Raw genomic sequence first — 22913 nt, forward strand, 5'->3', positions numbered from 1 at the left:
GATCCTGAGATGCACGTGCACAGTACAGCAAACTTTCACAAAACCCAGTTAGGATCGGTTCCTCAATGTTTACGATTTCGTGTCAGATTCTTCCAAGATCTCTTTTTTGCCCAATTCCTATCATATGTTGTATTCATGTATGTGCTGCACATATACCATGCTTGCAAGAACCAGGAAAATTAACCTTATAGGACCAGTTAAAGGATATTTTGCTTTCATCTCCTACATTCATACATCATATGGCCTACGTTTGCAAACAGACTCCAACACCTCCAGGAGCATCATAGGAGTAGAACTACACAAGGCTATTTTCTCACTAAATTTGAAAGACTATGAATAATGACAACTTCTGAATTTTTGCTACTTTGTCTACCTGCACCACAGAAAAGATGTTTCTCAGAGTAACCCTGTCTGTAGACACACGCTCTGTGATACAGTGCTGAATCATCCATTTGCTTGCCTTAAAATTGCTCGGAGTCCTCCATACCATGACTTCTAATATTAACACTTATCAAACTACATAATTGAAGTTATAAAGTAAAAGGCTACCAAATTACTACAGATGTACCAAAATAATGAGCTTATGAACAGTAATGAAATTTGAAGTCTTAGAAGCCTGAGGTCACACACAAACTTAGAGATGTTCCCTATAATCTTTTTAACAAAGCTAGTAATTCTACTCTAAAAAGAGAAGTTGAAAGGGTTTTCTTTACACCAGCTCCTTCTCAGTAAGTTTTGCTCAGTTACTGACTACAGATTTGAAAAATTGTCATTGAATCTGCAAGGTTTAAAGCTAACGGGAACTTGGAGTAACTGCAAAGGAGCAACTCCCTCCACGCACAAAGGAGAGGCGTCGAACACCAGGCACCTCCCGGTGCCACGTGGCGAGCGAGAAGGTGCTGGCACTCTTCAAAGCCAACAGCTCTGGCCTCTCTCTGCGTGTGGGGGATTAGGTGCAGATCAGAGGGCGGCTTCACGGTGGAGGTGACCAGCACACAGGGACAAATCTTTGAATAAGCTGCAGTACCACCTGTGAGAGCTGGGCACACGCACAGCTGTCTGCAGCGTGGTTTCAGCGATGGAAACCAAGTGCCAGCAGCACGGACTCTCAGGTCCTGTTCTCTGCATACCATCGCTCCAGGCAGAACAGTAGCCAAGGGACCTAAAGCCAGTTTCTTTGGTACAGAAAGCCTTAACATACCTGCACAAGTTAAATGCCAACTCTTTCGAGTAAAGTCGAAGACGTAAAGGGAACTGTGTCTTTACACAAGCAGATATGCTGAAAGAAGCCACAGGAAGGTTTCACACTTTCACAAATGTGGTAATTTAGATGACAAATGTTACAAATTAAACCCAGCTTGTTAGCTAATAGAATATTTAATTATGTACTATGAACGATCACTTAAAGATTTGGGAATTTAACCAATTATTTTCAGAAGGGGTGAAATGTTCCTGAGCATGAGGGTTTTTTAACATCTCAGCGCTGTGCCCCTGCATCTCCTTCTACCTTACCTTGTTTATAGCTCTATGCAGTAACAGTTTTTACTTGTTTCCTTGATGTCTTAATTTCCTACAATAATACATCTGCCATGAATAATTAAGCAACGAATTTGCTGCTTGCTGAAAGCTGAACAAGTGCTATAAATCAGTTCTGGGACCCTCCGCCAGCACAGACACCATCAGCGATCTGCCAGTGCTGGCGTTCCTCTGTGCTGGTGAGAGACCCAGAGCCCAGAAACACCCGAGGAGCCGCTCGGCAGCGCTGGGCACCCTCACCCTGGCGCTGCTGTTTCATGAGAGTGCTTGTCTGCATCTTCTCTTCAGCAGCACGACTCCGAAGCCTGTTCTAGCATTTTCCTGGCAAGGAGCAGAAAATTTACATGTACTACGTTCTTCACGTTTACTCATTTCTTAGTTTGTCTTGTTCCTGGGTTGTTCCCTCTGACTGCCCTGCTCCTTAGGTCAAAGGAGGAGAGCAGAAGAAGATGGCCTTAGCGTGCATCATTCCCTTCTCAGCACCAAAACGATGGGCTGCTGTGGGTTCTCTGCTGCATTTCCACCCGTCTTCTCCCATTGCCTGTAGTTCAACAGGCGATACAGGCTACAGGATGGTAGTGAAGCGCTGAAGGATCATCTGTAGTCAGGCCCATTACACTCTCGGAAGGTTTATCTTGCTGATTCACATTCGCCCTCAGACAGCTGGGCATGCTGCATTTCTCACTTTTTTGTATATGAAGACTGATGGAAGATAGGAACGAGCTACAAAAACAACAGCGATAACACTTCCCTACAACACTTCCACTCGCATGCATATCAGGGGAGAGGAACAATAAAACAACTTTCCATTACCAGAACAGCATCACCTTTTAATTGGAACGAGGTTTACAGTGCAATTGCTTTAAGGAAAGCTCAGCTGCAGAGTGTGTGAGCCTCTCCAGCTTGGCAGAGGACGAACATTAGAAAACTAATCAAGCCCAGGTATCCAGCCAGGCCTAGGAAATGTCAGTGTGGCCATTAGGATTCCACATGTCTTAATTTGAGAATCTCCCCAATTCACTAAAATTTTTTTTTAAAGGTCAAAATGTAGAATAGTTCATGATTAAATTTCCCTACAAAACATCCTCATGCAGAAACAAACTATGTAATGTTCCTAGTTTTAATTCTGTTGACAAAAGATTGTACATATTTCAAAAACGTGACGCTTAGCAGCTGTGCTGTCAGTCTGCAGAGTTTGCATATATAGCTGTGATATTACCATACTCTATTATTCATAACACGCAACAGACTTCATTCTTGGTCTTGTGAAAATAATTGCAGTTTGAAGCCAAAGTCTGACTGCAAAAAGCACCCCAATATAATGGCTAGGGTTTCCAGAATTCAGGAACTCAAGTAATGGTCTACATCTTGATTTAAATCGATTCATTATAAAGGCAAATTTCCTCTGATCTGTTTTTGAGAAAGCTTTCCAAGAAGTACATGTCTCTTAGTTGAAACCCAGGCAAGGAAAAGCTTAGGTGGGCAAATAACTGCTTCTTATCCAAAACAAATACAAAATGAATTAACCATAATCTTTTCACACGAAGCAGGAGACACTCCTATCTCACAGAGTCTTGGGACTCCACTCAGCAGGCAGAAGTCCATGGGTTGATGCACAGATATTCATGGGAAGGGTAACCACCGGCAGGAGAAGGAAAAAAGCCTTACGCATCTTCCTTCCCAGTACCATCAACATTAAAAATGCGTATTTGTGTAGAATGCTTTCCATACACTTTCCCTTTCACACACACACAAACAGGCATTAGGACAGATTTTAGTCAGAAGGTCTTACAAGACCTACAGCATCCTTCGCAATTGTTCCCCAGAGCATTTGTGGCTGCCAGAAGCCGTTCTGATGCCCACAGCAAGGGCGGCTGGTCAGTGCCGCAGCAGTCAGTGAGCGGCATCGCTCTCCTGGAGCGGGTCGACAGGCAGAGCCGCCAACCTGCTCTGCTGCAGCGCACTGTGCTGCACCACCTGGCACAACCGCACCGACTTCATTAGAAGTATGGGACAACCCCGCAGAACAGCAGAGACATTTGGTGCTACAACAGAGACTGGCTTTTGTGTGTCACGGCAGCACCCACCGTACACGCACCGAAACTCCCTGCCTTGGCGCAGCGGCTGCCCGGCCAGCAAAGCTCCTGCAACCGTGAAAGTTCAGCCGCAGACCTCTGCATATACATATGGTGAGGTAAAGTCTCAGGGCAGACAACTACCTACACATAAATACTTAATACGTATGGAGAGAAAAAAAAAAAAAAACAACAAACCAAAACTCAGAACTACCTGTTACAATCTGCAGAGCTGAATTCACCATATGGCTTCAGAAGGTGAATCACAGATTGTAACGGGCAGCTGAAAGACCTTTAGTCAGTGCACAGATGTCGGCAAAAAGATTGCAAACCTATGAGGGTTCACGAGGAACCTATGCGTAGAGGGTGTTTTTCAGTCTCACTTTGTTAATGGCAGTAATGCTATAATGGCAGTGTATTCTCCCCATCGGTTCCCTTCAAGGAGACCTACCAAGTCAGAGAAGGGCACTGAGGAGGACTAGGGGCATGGAAAACACTTCACAGAAAGTTTCAAAGTCAGATGGAAGAGAGCGATTGCCACTTGGAGGAGGATGAAAAAGGACAAGATAAACACATCGGAGTACCAGGTGATCTAGAGAAGACAGACTGGGAGCCTGAACCTTCCTGGTTCATAAATGGAGACAAAGAAACATTCAACTTAAGAAATAACACTGGCAATTCAAAATCTATGTGAGGGAACACTTCCTGTTTGTGTATGAGATTCCAGAAATTCTTCTGGAAATTCAATTCAGTGCTCAACAATCCTTCATTTCAGGCAGTGTTGCTTAGTGCCTGACCTGAACTTCCCAGCTGCAGTTTAAGCACATTAGTTCTTCTTCTAGAACTGGACAAGGACTGACTTCTCCTCAATTAGCCCTTCCATTCCGGCAGTGGAATGCTCAAGATGAGATGTCGTTTCACTGGAGGCCTTATCAATGTGAGCAGAGTAGAAAGACTATCTAATGTGTCTTCAAGACGGTACTCCTCATTTCTGCATATCACTGTGATGTCTGTCCCTCTCACAACAGCATGGCATTGTTGACTCCTGCATGGTTTCTGATCCATTAGCACTGCAAGACCTTTTCTCTGTAGCAGCTGTCTAGGCAGTTGTCTCTCATTCTGTATTTATGTAGCTGATTACTCTTATTTTCAAACATCTATCCACATTTCTCCTTATTGACACGCATCCTTTCAAACAGTTTCTGCAATTTGTAAAGATGATTTTGAATTCTAATGGTGTCCTCCAACATGCTTGCAGCTCTTCCCAGCTTGTTGTTGCCTGCAAATTTAATAAGCATGTTCTCTATTCTATCAGAGAGATCATTACTGCAAATGCTGAATGCTACCAAACTGCCAAATATCCACCCTACGAGCAGATGTTTCACAGGAAAAGTCTCATGAGGGAGCACTGAAAGCTTTACTAAAGACAAATGACATCTACTTCTTCTCCATTCACAAAGCCTGTTATCCTGTCATTAAAGGAAATTAGATTGATCTGACCTTGACAAATCTACGTTGGGCATTATTCCTTTGCCCATGTGGATATAACAATATTTAGAGTTGTTGCAATTAATAATGCTTTATTTACAACAATTTCTAATTTTACATAGGAAACAGGAAGCAGCTTGGATGGGATAAGCAAAGGCAAGAATGTGAGTTCGTTCTTTTTGCACCTCCCTAAAACACATAGTGTTTGTCAGCCTTCACTGGAGGCTTATGTTGGGGCAATTCTGGGATAAATGGACCTTGAGTTTGACGCAGTCCAGCAACACAAAATCATTCATAGTCTCTTCTGCAATTTGACATAAACCTGGAAAACACCATGTGGTGTACTGTGTATTACTCTTTATATGTTAAGTGGAGTTTCTTAAAATCCTCAAAATTACGCAGGAAACTGTTTTCGCGCAACATGCTACAGATTAAAGACAATGCCAGACATTTTACCTAAATTTACCTCAGAAAAAAACGCTTTACCTGCAACAATAGGCTGCTTGTCTAACTGAAAAGACGTTGAGCAGTGCATAGATGCTGACTGAATCACACATATTCCCAGGGATTCTGTCTTAATGTGTAAAAAAAAGCCCAAAATCATACTCTGCTCCCAGAATAAAGGCACACAACTCCGCATCCGTAGGAAAAGAGGTGTATCTTAGCATTTAAAAAAACCCCAAGCTAAGGCACTTAAATGTGTTACATATTTCATGCATTTACTAAGGCAGAATCAAGGTTCAACAGGCATCGTCACGACAAGTCCAAACCCTTGTGGTCTACACTACAATCACAGAGCAACTTCAACAAAGAAAACTATTTACACAACTGCTTCAAGAAACAAATGCACTAGAACACAAACTCCACAGTGCCGACGTGAATTAATTCTCCCTGCCCATGTTACAGGCTACGCGCTGGAGGATCTGCTGTGCACCTCTGGGTCTTTGAAAGGCTGAGACAAAAGCAGCTCCGGCTACATTCACAGAATGAATACACAGGCAATTTAGTTACACACAAGCTCAGACAACATCGTTTACTCACATGCACTTAATGATTTAGCATGAAATCCCCTTTATATTATCCAGCAGCTCATTTTTCTATGGGTCACTCCCTCCCACAAATCAAGTTCCATTTTCTCTTTACCACAGCTGCGCTTCAGCAGTCACGTCAAATGTTTTCACAGACATTTTAGACTTGAGACCTATGAATAACACCACAGTTTGTTTTACAGGGTACAAAACTATTTTTCCACTCTCTTTGTTTTTAAGAGCATCCAAAGACACTTTTTGCAGAAAGATCCAAAAAACAAATGTCCAACTCAAAGTACAGCCCCCCAACTTGAACTTCGGCTGAAGACCAGGCAGGGCACATTTCAGCCATGAAACAAACTTGTAAAAAGCTGAAAACAGCAGGTTGTAACCGAAGAACTTTGTGTAACCCCTGCTAAACTGTGTGTAATGGAGCATACAAAAGTATGTTGGAAGTCTACATACAGCACGTCTAAACGACAAGTCAACAGCCAAGACCATTACCTGTTACACCACAGAGGAGCAAAGGGAGCCGTCCCAGCTCTTGGACTACCCTCATCATCCTCCCGAGAGCCATATTAAACTCTTCATAGCTGGCATGCCGATGAGAACAGTGCCAGGACAAGGCATCCCAGTCCTTTACATGGGAATATGAAAGTATTTTCTCTGATTTCCTCTTCAAATTTTATTGATTCCCCCTGATGACATCCCCCCCTATTTATTAAATACCCTATAAATCCAATGTGGTGAATGCACAAGACAAGTTCACTTCTCTAAGGTTGCATCCTGAAACTACTGAAAGCCTCTGTCTGATGCTAAATAGGATTAAAATACACAGTCACCTTCATCATATCAGTATTTTAACTGTTTTAAGCATTTCACAAGATTTTCACCGCTCATCCTTCAGTTCTTCCAATGAATCTTGTCCGTTAAACGCTGTAGAAGTGCAATATACCTGTAGCCTTCTCACTTCCAAGCTGTGCTTTTTTCAAACACGAAGACTGAAATCCTTTCTGAAACCAGCGCATGGCAACTCTCGCATTTACCTCAAGAGAGGGACTCCAGTTTCAAGTCTGAGAACCAGGGAAGCGCCATCTCTGCCTCACGTACGGCCCCACAACGCCTGCAAGAGCTTGGCCCCAGGCTCACGTCTCCCACCCACAGGAGAGCCACCAACTGGGTTTGACAAGTGGGCGAAAACAAACTCTCCGACCTGCCAGGCACAGCCGGGCTAACGCCAAGACTCAAACCCGTTATTACAAATGGAGTTTTTCAGGGGCAAAAGACCTACATGAGTAAAGATGCTGAATGTTTCCCGGCCTCTTTAAAACCGTTTTTTCCAAAACAACCTTTAACATAAGTAACATAACAACAGTCGCACTAACAGCTGAAGTGAATTTGGCTAAAAATAAATCCAAAGAAAACACGTAGGTGTTCTGCACTCCAATATCTAAGTACAGAGGCTCAAGAGTCATTGTCTTCTCCTCCCTGCGTAGCAATTAACTTGCAAGGGTTTTTATCACTCACCTTTGAGGTGAACCAACAAAGTCATCAGATGTAGACAGTTTCTAATAATAAAAAAAAAAAATTACAAGAAAAGCAGAAAAATCAAGCAAGAACAATTCCCTGAGTGCAATCTTCCTTTTAAATTTGCAGTATTAACCACTGGCGGCAGTGGACTGATTATGGTCCTTTCTGTGAGATCACGGCTACTTCCAGAGAAGCCAGAATTGGCTCAAGTAGAATAACCACATGTAGCAGAGACAAACCAAGTCCAAACCTCTTCTTGACATGCTGACTCTATCCAGAGCGCAAACTCAGAACTGTCACCCTTGGTGTCACAAACCTGTGTTGGAAAATGCTGGCATTTCCATTTGCTTTAGGTTTTAACCAGGTACTATCTCCATGTCCGTGTCTGAATCCGATTTTACAAAATATATTTGTGAAAGTCGTACTGTTAATTACTGATTAAAATAATGGAAAGAATGAGTAACACATGCAATGAAGGGCCATCTGAAAAGCGCAGCAGGACTGCAAGTTCATTCCAGCCTGCACTACATGAAATGGAATATATTCTGTAATTATTTCTTTTTAATACCATGTGAGTGTCCCTTATTGTGAAGGCTTAATGTTATCACCCATCACAGAAAGACCAAACGTAACCGACATTCAGGGCAAGGCTACATTTCACGTACAAATGGTCCATTCCAACATGTACTTTGATTTAATTCAGCAATCATACGTCAGTAAAGTGTGCAAGGCAAAAGGCATTTTTATGACTTTAAACTTTCAGTAAGCACCCTACAGTGTTTTCACACCAACAAAATAAATGAGATTTGTCTTTGGCATAGACAAAGCTCTGACTCTCACAAGGGGCTACATACAGCATTCAATTAACAGTACACCACTGCTTTTCAGCTACTGATACACAAAGACAGATATCTTACCACAGAAAAAGCATCCATAAACAGATGCTTCCTTTTTTTTTTCCTTTTTAAACCAAACATATTCACCATCAAAAAAGATTGACTAACATTTCGAAGAAAACAAATTTCATACTCTTGGTTGTTCACAAAAATGAGCTTGATCATCTTATACTACAGTATCATTCTGAAGCACCAATGTAACGACCAGATAATGAAAGAAACGAAAAAAGCATCCCTATTATCACTTCATTGCTTTTTACAACTGCTCAGCTAAGACACTGAAAGTTCCAGCAGACCTCATACTTTTCTCCCATCTGACGTTAGTATGAGTATACGTAGCAAGCAGTAGCACAAGAAGCCGTATTATTTTATCTGTTTCCTGGAACTCCTTTCCATCTGCAAAGAATGTTACATTCACTACTATAGGACATTTTAAATACCTCCTTAAAATATTCACAGCAGCCTCTGCAAATAGTCACAACTGGTTAACATCTGACAATAAATGCAACTAACTGGCAACTAGATTTGGAAAGCAAAGAGTCAGCTAGTGACAGCAAGGGCAGATTACCCGTACAGAATTACTGGGATGCCAGGATGAGCTGGGATCCAGCAAAATGTTTTTCAATGTATTCAAGGGCAGATATTCATGAGCAAAAATCCAAGTCGCGCTAATGAAATGGGAGTTGGCATCCTGAGACCCAGAGGCCCAGAAAGGGATTCAAGGGTCGCTGTGGAGGACCCTGTTCCCAGCTCAATGCTCTGGGCAAACAGGCTCAAGTGCCGTTGTACTGCGGCAAGATGTGGCCACTTCTCTTCTTGGTCCTGGTCCCTTGACTTTAAAAAACATACTGAAAAGTCTGGAAGATTAGTGAAGAACTATAAAAATTATCTCTGATCAGAAAAATCAAGAGCTACGCATTTTTCTACAACAAAAAGGACAAACGTTCAGCTTGTCTAACTCCTACACTCTAATGTGCTTCTCAGGGTGACTGCATTAAACAGCAGGAGTCTCCAGCCTAGCTGACACAGGTTACCACAGCCAGTACCTGAACCAAAAAACACATAAATGAAGCCTGAAATAAATACAGATTTGTAGAAGTAATGATTACTTGCCATTTTTACAGATCACATAGGAGATGGGTAAATTCTCTACCATTTAGTCTTCAAATCATGATTTGATAGCCTCCTAAAAGCTGCGTGCTAGCTTACCCACGGCTGTTAAAAGTAGATGCAGAAATTACTAGCTGAAATTATACAGTCTGTGCGCTATGCAGGTCAGAGTAGAAAAGTACACTGATCTGATTTCTGGCCTTAAAATCTATGAATCTACACTGAAGATAAAATTTTAAGCACGTAGTTTTACTATTTTTCTATATCAACAAATGAATAAGCACACTGCCTCTTCAAGAATGTGTATTAAATATATCAGCCCCTCAACATTTGCCACTGTGCCGGATAACTCACACGGACATATCAGAACTCCTTTGTGAAGGCAAGGGAGCAGCTCTGGCTATGCAGCGGAGTCTGAACGATGCAAACGGCAAGTGAGACTGCCTAGCCTTGCAGAGCAGCAATAAGTGAGTTAAACAAGGAGCCATGGTGCAGAGGCAAAAGTCAGAGCCTACACTGTGGTCTTCATGCAAACCACCGGACCCAGGACATCCCTGATGACTGACTGACAACATGCTCCAAGCTGCCCGAGAACAAAGGCCAGAGCGAACTCGGCTGAAGCTTCTACACCACTTCTCTGGGCTCAGGAGCCACCACTCCCTGAAGGCTAGAAGATGACAGCAGGAAGGGATCACTATGTATTTACGGTGTTCTTACACCCTCCATAGGTCTCTGTACTGACCATTGGTGGATAAGGGATTTGGGACTAGGCAGACCTTCGACCTAGCAGCTGACGTTGATTGATGAGTGATGTTGGCTTTAACAATAAATCAAAAAGACAAATGACAATGCTGTGACCTGTTGTAGGTAGCTACCCAAACAAATTCATATGACTCCTGCAAGTGCTAGAGCTAAAACGGGCATGGCTACGAACACAGAAAAAGATCTGCTGTCTACTCTATACATGATGTTTGCTCTCACAGCATCCTTCCTACCTTGATATCTGCAACATTCAGTTACAAGCAGGCAGCATTTAGGTATTTTACAGAAAAGTGCAGAATCCCTTTATACCTAAAAATATATATGATGAGTAAGGACACCAAAAATCAAGCTGCACAATAACTGTGGTTAATATTTCAACCTGTCCCTTAATGGTGCAACCCCAGTGCCTCAGGTACAGGGGTTTGCCTAAATAATATTTTACACGTTCTTTTCACTGATGGAATTTGTCAAGCCAGTCAAGGTAGAATTGCAGAAAATTAGTATTTACCTGTGTTGTAATACCTGGATCTGATCATACCAATTACACATAATCACTACGTGCAGTGCTTGGGGACAGGCATGCAAACAAGAAACCAGGCAGCAGAAACAGATGCAAGGCAGCAGCGGAGAAGCCTCCGGTCCAGCTTTTGGGATGGGACCCTCTGCTCAGCTCTGCGAAGTGGCTGTTTTTCACGGCACAACAGCAAGTCTGTCCCACAGGTTGGCCCAGAGCAGCTGTATTTGGAGCCAAGCTGTTGCTGAGGCATCATTCAGGTGCCTGGGGCCCAGGCACATGAAACAGTCGTGGCAGACAGCAGAGCTATGGCACAAGGGGAACCAAATGCCAGAACAAATGCTCCAGCACTCTTCTGCCCAAAACCTGCAGAGAGCACTTCAGGTGCAGTGCGAAATCCCTGGCCAACAGAGCTCACCTGGAACTGCGTGCCTAGAAGGGCCATCAGCGCTCTTCCATTTCTCAACCTTCACAAGTATCAACACCTCACCTTCCTATTTTCTTTTTCAGTGTGTCTCCTCAACCCTATCTGCATCCAAGAAACATCATTGATGGGGGCAAAAAAAACAAACAACACATCTGTATGACATAGATACCTTTCCGATATAAAGCAAAGATCTCTTACAAGGGGCAGGGCAGTCCAGAGACACTTCAGACTGCGGGTCTTTGCTCACTGGAGGTGCTGAGAACCAGAGATCTGCCTCCACCAGCCCCAGCTCACTGCTGCAAGCCTCCCCCAGCCCCGGAAACAAAAGCCAAGTTTGTTCTATCTTTAGAAATCAAAAGGTGCAAATTGTTTGTTTACCAAGTATCACTTCACAGGTAGTTGGCCTAATACTGCCTCAGTTCTTTCCTTCTACAAGGTCACTTTTGAAGTGATTTTCTTCCTTATGTCCTTTGAAATTCTGTGCAAGGCAAACCAAGACATATTTCGGTTAAGAATTACTTTGGATGGGTCACCTAGTCTCCTCCTATGGCTAATGGAAGCTGTGCCCCAGACTTCAAAAACAAAGCCTAATTTCTTAAAAAAACAAGCCAACAACGACACACATAGCCGATGATTTCTGATGACAGTATTGATTTTTCCCTGTTTTCTCTGCATTTTGTTTTGATAGGGGATTTTTTGTTGTTTTTTATTTTATTACAGTAAATGACATATTTCCAAAAGCTAGAAAAGAGCATCTTTTAGCTGACAATTGAACTGAACATTAAATGAAATCTGCAAAGCCCTTTTTCCCATGCACAATCAAAAGCTGACAGACAGAGAAGCACAGAGTGCATAAAAAGAAAAAAAACCCACCATACACACAAGACGCAAGCTGAGGGAGAAAGTGTAAAACAGCCATCCTGAATCAGCGCCGAGCTGCTCTAATGGAATTAGGGTCACCCTGACAGGAACACAGTCAGATCACAGAGAAAACTTAATAATTTCTTACTGCAGTCTGTAAAAGCCGAGGAGGATTTGAAAGTGCTTTCTGCCAAATTAGCACTTCTGCACCCACCGCTCAGGCGCACGGGGCCCTTCCCGCTCACCTTCTCCTCCCAGCACCCACCAGAGTGGCGGGGAGACCACCACTCCCATGCTGCTGGCTGGGGGGCACCCAGAGTCACCCCCTTCTCCTGACACGCTGCCACTCGTCTAACCTTCGGGTGCCCCTTCAATCCCTCAGCGCTGACTTCACTCACAGCTGCTGTGAACTCCACTCCAGGAGAGGCATCGCAGTGCACGCCCCGTGCTAATTCCCGCTAGGCGATACATATTCAGTCTGTTTTATCTCAGGTGTTAGTGTCTAGCTATCTGCCAGCTGCCTAATTGTCAGGGAGCTACGGCAGCCACACTGAGATGTGCTGCGACAACGGCAGCTCCAAAGCGCAGGCGGGGGACGGCAGGGAAGCCCGAGTTGTGGGTGCTCCCCGAGCACCCAGCCACAGGCAGCCTGCTGCCAGGGATGCAGCACAGCCCTCCTTCCCTGGCCTCGATCCTCACTGCACCTATAAAAAGTGATTTTGGGGACTGACTCCAGGAATTCCAGCGATAACCCTGCTCCCACTATGACACTGCTTTCAATTGGGGAAATGTAGGAATGCTTTGCAGATACAGAGCCTACCCATCCCTCCACTGTCTCCAAGCAGCGCTGCAATGGGGAAAAGAAACACAGCGAAAGCCCAGGAGCAGCCATATTACATCAGGAATCCATGTAAATAAACGGTCTTTGACTGGAGCCAACAGGATGGTCCCCTAAGGGACCACAGAACTGAAGAGGGTGCATATGTGGTGCTCCTTTCACAGCATCCCTCTCCAGCTCTTGCAGTAAGCTCCAGCGTGCAGATATCATCATTCCTTCCCCTCGCCCTTCAGTGCTGTCCTGAACCAGGACTCCCCAGTGCTGCATTCACTACAGTGTCTTGCCTGTCTGCATCACTGGTGGCAGGACACAAAATACGCAAGGTTTGGGGATGATTTTCTTCCCCTCTGCAGATGTGCAGAGCAGGCCCTTTCATATAGCTCCCTGCCACTGAGAGTCGGTGGCAAGATTCAATAGTGTAAGATAATCGAAAAGCTGTAAGTTGCTAAAATACACAGAGCAACACTTTCCATCCTAGGGAACCCTTGGCTAATCCGTTGTGGCTGTGGCGGTTAAAAGGTCGTTGTCCTCCAGATCTGCCTTCCAGATTAGCAAAAAGTAATTCAGAGTCAGTCTGTGCCAGAGAAAAAGACGTACATACCGATATGCTTGCTTCTCAACAGAGAAACGTTTCACATCTGAGACACCAATATTTGGATCTGGGCCTGTGTAACAGAGCCAGTTTTGTTAAATTTAAGCATGTGGAAGTATTCCACAAAATTAGGAAACCATGTCTACTGCAAGTTGTCCTCAGGCCAAGAACCATCCTAGGACATCTCAAGCTCCACCAGCTTCTGCATACCTGATGGAGTGATGCTTCTTGCCTTTGCAGGGGCCAGGATAAAGCTAATGAACCTCAGGGAATTTTTATACACCTCAGAACATTCAACGTATACTTCTCTGTGCCAGACTCCAAAATGGGCTACAATGTGTAGTCATAAAGTGATCTGAATAAGCATCTTCCAGCAGCACCAGCAGCCAGGGAAGAAAGCTGAGGAAGGAGACAGCTGCTACCCCCAGTTTAGCTGGGCAGCTCAGACTTATACAGACTACACGCTAATCCACTGCCTCTGCAAGTCATCCCCAGTGGTGACAAAAACAATGAACATGTATTCATTCACATTCTCCCTTCCCTCTTCTCTCCAGCTTCTCTAAATTTATTCCTTTCTGTGCAGCCAAGGACGTTTAGGACCCCCAGTCCATTTTCCCCATTCAGCCAGGCTCCTACTAGCACATTATCAAGATTTCCTTCAACTTTCACAAAATTACATCTTAACTGTAAGCCTGGTGACAAAAGCTGGAGTGAGAAGCAGATGACTGGTGGCAGTTCAGGAGGTGCATCACGGTCACCTCTATGTGACTCAAGTGTCCCAGGAGCCCTGGGTGCTTTCAAAGGCACGGAGTATTCACAACTGCCAGAGTCTGCCATCAATACGCAAATGTCTGGTCACTGAAAAAATGGTTACTGGCAAAAAAAGGGGGAGCAGCGCTGCACGAATACTTGGGGATAGCATAGCAAAGACAGATGAGTTATGAAAACCAAGACTACACAAAGAACCCACAAGGTATCCTGCACTCTGCATAACTCATTCGATGGGCAATTCCTACTTTAAAGTATTTTCAGTAGCCCATCATCAGCCAAGTTTCTCTCCTCCTGCCTGTCCACAACAGCATTCCGTGCACAGCTTTCTCCTTGGCCTGGATGGGACTGATCAAAGCCAGGCACAGCAGCACTATAAGACTACCAGGACAACAGGCACAGACACAACAGTTTAAAGCACGACCACAAGGAAACATCCAATTCCAATTCTGCTGAAATACAGGTGCAGGAGAGCTACCCGAGAAGGTAAAAGCTGACACCCTTTCCCCAACAGCTCTCAGTCACGCGCTGACTCAGGAGAGATGTCTCAGTACTAGTACTACACAAATTACAAAAGCTAGTAACAGAACAAGGAAAATAAAGCAACAGGATTACTGCGACCCCAATACTTCTCTCTTCCTCCACCCCCAATTTTATTTACTCATCTGTACATGTTAGAAATCAAATTGTCAGGTTTTGATCTTGCAGCTACTACAGAAGCTCTTCCTGCGATTGAATAAATTCTGTCAGCCTATTTAGTTCTACTTGTGCCCCTTCACATACATACTATTTTCTGCATTGCACACACTGGAATATAAGGTATTTGGGGAGATTATCCCTTAGTCCTCAGTGTTTCCAGTACAAACCAAGAAGGCTTAATATTTGTTGGAAGAAATTTTGCAAGGCACTCAAGTTTTCCGAAATTCAATGTTACTTACTGTCCGCTCCCGCTAAAGGCAGCATCAAGCAGCAGAGGATGGCTGCTGGCACAGTGAGTACTGGGACGCAGAAGTTAGGCACCATATTCCAAAGCAGAGCAAGTCCTCTTCCGTCTGAAGCAAGCGGTCAGTACATCCAGTGTTACAGACACAGACTTACTCCTGCAAACCGAGAGAGGAAGAAAAGGAAAATGATCAAATATGACACACAGACTACCTGCCGATATATCAAACTACATTGTAAAGACATAGTCACAGATATTTCTAAAGGGAAATTTAACTATCTTTCCTGCTTGAGCAGCGGGGCTCCACACTGATGTCCCCAAATCCAATAAACAGTTTTCAAGGGTCATGAGGCATAAATGCATGCCCATCTCCCAGTTTATCTTAATGTCCAGTCTCTATTATGGCCTATTCATGCATCCTCTAGCTGTTCTTACTCACAACAAATAGCTCTGCAGCTGCATGTTACCACACAAGAAATGGTCTTAGGCTCATGTAACTCCTCCTCATCCATCTGTCCAAGACAGACGTGCTTGACTGCATATGAAGGATGGTTTGCGGTCAACTACATGTTAATCGTAGCTCGGTCCATCCAGCTGGGCTGGTGTACGCCAGACAAGCCTCGACAGGTCCAAGCAGGAGAAAGAGAAGCTGAACTGAACCAGCTGTCAGTTCACAGGGCTACCAGAGCCCCAGTAGAAGACTATTAAGAAAAGTGTCTATACAGGGAAGCTTTACCCAACGCAAAGACCTAAGCTTCAACCTCCCAAAAACGGAGAGGAGGACTACCTAAAAAGACTGAGGATTGGATATTCCTTCTCTAAAACAAAGCAAATTATCTTGGAAATAAGCTTAACTTGGGCATCTACTTGCCTATAGAAACACAGAAAATTCCTTGAAACCCAACCAAAACAGGCAGGTATTCAAAAAGAACACAGTTTCTGTGTATCTGCCTTCTTTATCTTTTTATGAGAATATACTCATTTTACTTTCACCTGGAAGTCCAAAGTCTGCCTGTTACGACAGATTTTAAAGGAGCTAGCTAGCCCCATTCCCTCAAAGTGACAACACTCAGCAGGGACAGGGGCTCACTCTTTCAGTGCTGGGTATCTCAACGCAAGCTCAAGAGTCATTCAAAAGTTGATGAGATTCTCCTTCACTAAGCTGCAAGAGTTACTGAAAGTTTGTAACACAGAATTAATAGTGAAAAAATCTCACGGTGGCAGCTGCCAGCCCGAGATTCAGCAGCCTGCAGAGGACAAAAGGAAACCACTGGAGACCTGAAGGTTTCCCAGGACTTCAACAGTGCCTCGGTGAAATGAGTTATCCAGTGGCATAAGATTCTGGATCCCATGAGTATCTTTGAAGCCGAGTATCTGCAAGTGGACAGGCTGTACGTGGCACGACCCACCACTCAATTCATGCTGCAGACAGACTGCTCTGACAAAAGTATTTTTGCATTTTGCTGGGGTTTTGGAAATGTATTACTTTCTTTTTTTGAGAACAATGAAGCTTTTGATGGAGGTATCACATGTTACAAACATGTTTACATCTGACAAAAACAGTGTTCAAAGAATGCCAGGAATGATGGTGCTCAGGGAAATCCACAAGAACCCCCAAGAGAATCTATCTAGGCAAATATTTACATCGCATCGTACTAACAAACAGCAGATCATGATTCTTCTCCATTCTGTTACTGTATTTGCACAGTAAATCTTTTCACACGTTATAGTATCACACAATACAGAGAAATCTTTATTTATGCAACGTCTTCTACACCCAAGACATCTGAAAATACTTTACAAAATAACCTATTTCTAACCTACATGCAGAGAGAATACTGATCATCTCATCCTGCTTTTATTATCTCAATGAGAAAGCATAAATCCAGGTAAGCTCAGCAGCAAGACTTTGAATACTGCAAGATAGGCTCTTCGTACCAGCCACACACTCACTTCTCTTTGTTGCTCTCCAACCTCCACATCCTCATTCATCTCTCACCAAAGAATTACTAAAAGCACCATTAACATGTCTTACACGGCAGAGACAGATAGATAGTTGTATCTTTATAGCCGCATAAGCTCTATACCAACGAAAAACTCCGCTCAATTCCCCAGCCATTTGCTTGGTGTTAGCCAGCTCTCCAGATATGGCCCACACCGGAAAGAGAAGTGGTGCCTGGATTAAGAGTGAGGATTATGTCTCTAAATTCTGCGTGTACAGTGCTAATTTGTGCAGCCCAGAGAAGCAAACCCACTAAAGCACACTGTAAGCTGCATTACATCTGGCTCAATGGCAGCCAGAATCTTAGGAGGCTACTTTTCTCAGGGGGCGTGAAAAAAAAACACCAAGGGTTGAAATTACTGTGTCAAAACTAATGATGTGTGTCAAACTCTCTCAGATTAGGACAGAGAACAAGTTTTACAGGTGGTGCTGAAAACACCTTAGGTATGTATCAGACCAGATTGGGGATGAATAGCTTTCAGAGAGTTTTTCCTCTTTCATTCACTTCCATTAACAACTAAAGTGCCTGATCTGATGGTGTATCTTGAGTGCAGATTGCTCAGAAGTCACGTGAATGGCACCTCCACAGCCCTCATTCAGGAGTAACTCTCAGAAACACAAAAACCTCAGCTAAAGAATACGTCTGTCTCTCGATTTCTCTCTTCTTTCAGCAAATGTGATCAAGCTTCTCTCCAATTTCAAGCCTGACAGATTTATAACTTTCCTCCCAAGCCCATGAGATCCATACAACGTGCATCATGCAAAACTGATGAATTATCAGTTACCCTAGCAGATGCTTTATAGACTTGATCTTTTTGCAACTGTTTAATGCTCTATAATAATTTACCATCTGGTAGAAAAGCCAGACTTTCTTATGCAAGACTGCTGTCTGTCCCTGCAAAGTTAATAGAGCACCTTTGGCCCTGAACAGGATCAAACTTTGCTACTTCCTCTTTCCATGGTTCCTCTGCTTGTGGAAAAGTTGTCTGCATTCAATATTTAAAGCCCTTTAAATTGGAATGTTTTAAAATTTTATAAATCTCAGTAGCTGTCATTCTCTTTTGAAATTGAGAATATGAAAAAGCCTCTCCCAGCGGTTCAGCTCTCTCGTTTTCAGAAGCGAGGTGCTCTCCGCCAACCAGACAACCCAACATTCAACGCAAGGCGACAGGGTGTTAGCTGAAGCTGTTAACCCTCGGAAGGCCAGTGTTCCTCTGACAGTTTTTGAGAGACAGCCGTCTCAAACCAACACTGAAAACTTCCTTTCCTGGGGCAGAAAGGCAGCCTAAGACAGAAAGTAGCTATAAACCACACAACGTTGGTAGATTTTGGTAACGAGCTAAAGAGATACAGAGTCAGTATTCCTGTGGCAAAATCAAGACCAACACAACCAACAAACTAATGCTCTTCAGACACTTACGATTCCTTTTGTCCCGACAACCTCATGCCTCTTCACGCTGCTCTCTCTCGCATCTGGAATTATCTGCTGTGCACCAGATGACCTCAAGTCCCTTCATCTGAAGGCCTCCTTTAATCTCACTGCTTTGGCTAGCATCTCACAACTACTATTGCATTTAGGAGCCCAGACATAGTACAAGCAGCTTTTTCAAAACAGTTTCTCACTGCTACTTCTGCGCCTGGTCCTGGCAACGTTATAAACTCCAGGCCACGTAACCCAGGAGGCGGCTGAGGCTGAACACTCCAGATGGCTTTGTAAAAACAGATTTCAGTTTAGCAAGCTGAAAACCTGCCTCTGCTCCAAACCCAATGTTAGAGCTATCGAGCGCTAGTTTGGCAGAAAACTAGAAAGCAGGAAAGCAGAACAAAAAATCAGCAAACTTCATTTAAATATAGCTGATTTTGCCGTGGGGCAGGTGGATGTAAAAGAGGTAGTCTTGAGAACATTTTTGAAACCTACATGGTTTGATTCTTTCAGACAAGCAGAAAAAGCTGGACTCATTTAAAACAGAGCCAAGAATGCCAACAGCTCATACGGTACTAGGAAATTCTGGCAATGAGTATGTCCCACAGGAGATGGCAAAGAGATTGGAAAAAGCAGTCAACTTTAAAGAGTCGAGAGGAGTTTCAAACCAGCACTGAATAGATCATGTCCTCTATGAACTCCTCTGGAAGCTAAACTGAACTAAAGCAAGTGTCACACATGGGTCACCAGCCGCGAACAGCATAGTGAAGAAAAGCATCCCCAAAGCAAGCCTGCCCGTTCCAAGGCAGGGACAAAAATACTGCACTAAACCTGCTTTTTAAGTTTAAGCTACTTTGCAACCCAAAGTATCTAACAAGTCAGCACAAAAATGCTCCCTCCAGGAAGCCCTGTATGTCCACAGAACTGCCAGGTTCAGTTGTGTGTGTGTGAAACACGGTTAAGAGACTCTCTAGGAACTTACAGGGTAGAAAGGTAAGCCCAGTGCATAAGCAACGTCCTTCTCTGACTAGAAGACATAACAGTATCTTTTCCTAAAGGAACGTGAAACAATTGTGTTTGCTCTTCAAGGTGGAAACTTCTTAAACGTTCTCAAACTGAGCCCACAGATGAAGGTCAGAAGATACCAACTGTACACACCCGGACGATAGTAAAGGAGGGTCTAAAATTGCATCAGCTTCTCCTGACTCTACCATGTGCAACACATAATGAAACCAAATTTTCCTTCTGGACACCTACGCACAACTTCGTATTTCACACAAATACCCTGAAGGGGAACCAGTGCTCCAGAGGGACCCAGTCACCACAATACTTTGGGGTGTCACACAAACGATGGTAATAAAAAATCAAGCGAGCAAGGAGGGGGCACACGCCACACAGAGCAATGAGGCAGGTATTTATTCTATTAAAAATGGGGACAGTAATTGGCTACAGCTCAGCTGCTTCACTCTGTATATAACAGCTCGTCTTTGCTCTGAAGGAAGAGGAGGAAAACCACGACACACCGTGTAATTCAAGATCATCACATCGCACACATTAAAAGTTGTAGAACCACAGTTACACGCAAGTTAATGACTTTTGAATGTTTCACTTCACTACATTAGTATTCCTTTAGCATAGATTTCTTTGTGCTTTTCTGCAAGAAATATAATATAAAGAGACTTGGGGAGTACAGCAATATGGCCAAAAAAGACAAAATGAGTCTCATTTCAATCCAAACTCCCACATGCAGGGAACGTATTAGAGAGATTCAGTGGGGAGATATATGAAGATGGCAACACTAACACAGATTTAGGGAGGAACTTCATATGAACTCGCAACACAGTAAAATGGCCAAAAGCTAAAGCGACTGCTACACAAGCAAAGGTATTACCTGCAGGACCCAGGTGTGAGCAGGGCTAAAGCACCAGTTTGAAGACTCTCAAACCATCTGGAGAGAAGGGATGAGCAAAGCAATTCAAGACCAGGGAAGGATAAAAATCTCTGTCAAGACGCAAGTGCTAGACAGACTGGCTAAGCAAGATGGGGATTTGATAACCATCTGTAAGTACATGAAGGATACAAACACCAAGAAAGGAGTGGAGGAGTATAATTAGCCACAGGCATATAACTGTGAGTAATGGAATGAGACAGAGCAAAAGAAAGTGTATGTTGAATAGTCTCAGTAAACTCTCCAAAAAAGAAAAAAATACCCAAACCACAAACCAGAAGAGAGAACAGATCCCAGCAGGAAAATGTTTCATCATCTGTTTGGATAGAAGTTAAAAACAGAGTGGAAAAAACCAAAAATAATCACTGCAAAATATCCCATAATCTAGCGAAAAAAAACTTGAACAGAGGCAGATTGGTATGGGGAAATATATGCAAAAGCAAGAACAATTCAGAAGTACTTCAAAAAGATTTTCCTTATTTTGGCAAAGCATTAAAAAAAACAAGCATTAAGACTTCAGCAACAAGGTGGCCCAGCTACAAATCTCTGCGATCCCGAACACACATCACAACTCGACCCAAGGAGCGGAGCAGAGCAAAAGAGAAGCACTGAAGAGGGATGCAAGCACAGCTTGGATACACCTGTCCGCCTTAATGGCTACATTTGCTTCTGAAGATACTAATTTCTGAAGGTGTCATTGCTTGCAGACAATCCTAGATAAAAAGGAGGATTTTTTCCAGTGGAACAGGGATTATGAAGGGCCCTGTTAAATAACTACGGTGATAAGTCAAAATGTCCACTTAAAATATAGATCAGCCTTGAGCCTCACAAGCCCAGCCATCACTCACAGTGAGCACTAAATACAGATCGCTGTAGATCACCCTCCCCGAGTGTATCGGCTCTTCACGCCTGTGCAAAGTCTCCTTAGAAGAAGTAAACTATTGCCCATCGCCCTTTCAACAGAGGTCTTTTACATTTACAGAACAGGCCCAGCAGTGCAACAGGATATGTGGATTAAAGATCCCGGAGGGCAGAAAATGCCATAAAAATTAAAAAGAAATTCGGCTATTCCTTAGCTACTTGCAAACTCTGCTAATGTGGAGGAATGTGCTCACGTCAGGCACTTCCACAAAGCAAGAATTCCTGTGCTGCTTCTACAAATTACTACACACGTGACAATATACTCAATAGAAATGACCATGCCATTGCAGGCTTGTGGTCAGCACGATGGAAAACAGTGTAAAGATTAGAATCACAAGGTACCAGGTCCGGTCCTCTAAGCCCCAACTCCTTGGCATCAAATTCCGTGCATCCAGGATGCAGAATGGAAGGTTTTAAACTAAGGGGAGGGAGAGCTGAGAAACACCATCCTTCTGGGCTTGCTGCTTACAACACACCACAGCCCACTGCCATTTACTGTCCGGCTGTGGTACCATTATTTCTGCACCTGGCTCCAGCAACGCCAAACCTGCTAGAGCTGCATCTCTCAGACTGACTGAGCTGGCAAAGCGCAGCACCAAAACAGCAAGAACGCAGATGATCAACCAGAAGAGGGATGATCTGTCCTTCTTTCCCCTCAAGGATTTTTGCACGGTGTCTACTGGCTTGAGATCAAACTAAATCCTACATCAATCCTAACTCAAACTAAACAGTTTCCGATTTGTAGGAACCCCTTTGCTCTATCCACGCACCTACTCAGCTTCGTTACTGGCCTCAGCGTAGAGATGTTTCAGAGACCTCCTGGATGTAACCTTGTTCTCTGGCAGCTTCCTGGGCACTTCAGGCAACCACCACAACAGCTTTCCTTTGCAGAATCCATGAAGTCAGACCCTATGAAAACATGATCTTTCAGGTATCCTATTATTTTCTCTGGAAAAGTGGCTCTTAATGAAAAATACCTTACTTTTGCTGGAGGTTCAGTTATGTTTTATATAACATAGCATACTATTGGGGTCTGCTCAGTTAATGCTTTTCAGATTAATAGCTTATTCTAAAGCTGCTTTTGCCAAGATCTCAATATCTGAAATTTGCTTATCTTTTATATTTAGAAAGACTGGGCACAATACTAGTTCTAAGTCTTCCAGAACATTTTTTAGCAGTTAAAAAGTGATGCAATGAAATAATTTCCCTTTTTAGCAGTACCCTTCTCTTCCTTAATTGCCATCTTTAACC

General features: G+C 43.5%; 1 protein-coding gene across 14 annotated transcripts in view; it reads right to left on the bottom strand.

Moving 5' to 3' along the window:
• PTPRF (protein tyrosine phosphatase receptor type F) overlaps positions 1-22913 on the bottom strand; it is a 391478-nt gene that overhangs the window by 240091 nt on the left and 128474 nt on the right. For all 14 annotated transcript variants that reach the window (XM_075424695.1, XM_075424691.1, XM_075424694.1 and 11 more), the window contains one exon: positions 15364-15525. In XM_075424695.1, coding sequence (XP_075280810.1) covers positions 15364-15448 — 85 coding nt within the window. In that variant the 5' untranslated portion in view covers positions 15449-15525. The remainder of the gene's footprint in view (positions 1-15363; positions 15526-22913) is intronic.

This window comes from Opisthocomus hoazin, chromosome 6 (genome assembly GCF_030867145.1).
Source record: "Opisthocomus hoazin isolate bOpiHoa1 chromosome 6, bOpiHoa1.hap1, whole genome shotgun sequence".
NCBI classification, from domain to species: domain Eukaryota; kingdom Metazoa; phylum Chordata; class Aves; order Opisthocomiformes; family Opisthocomidae; genus Opisthocomus; species Opisthocomus hoazin.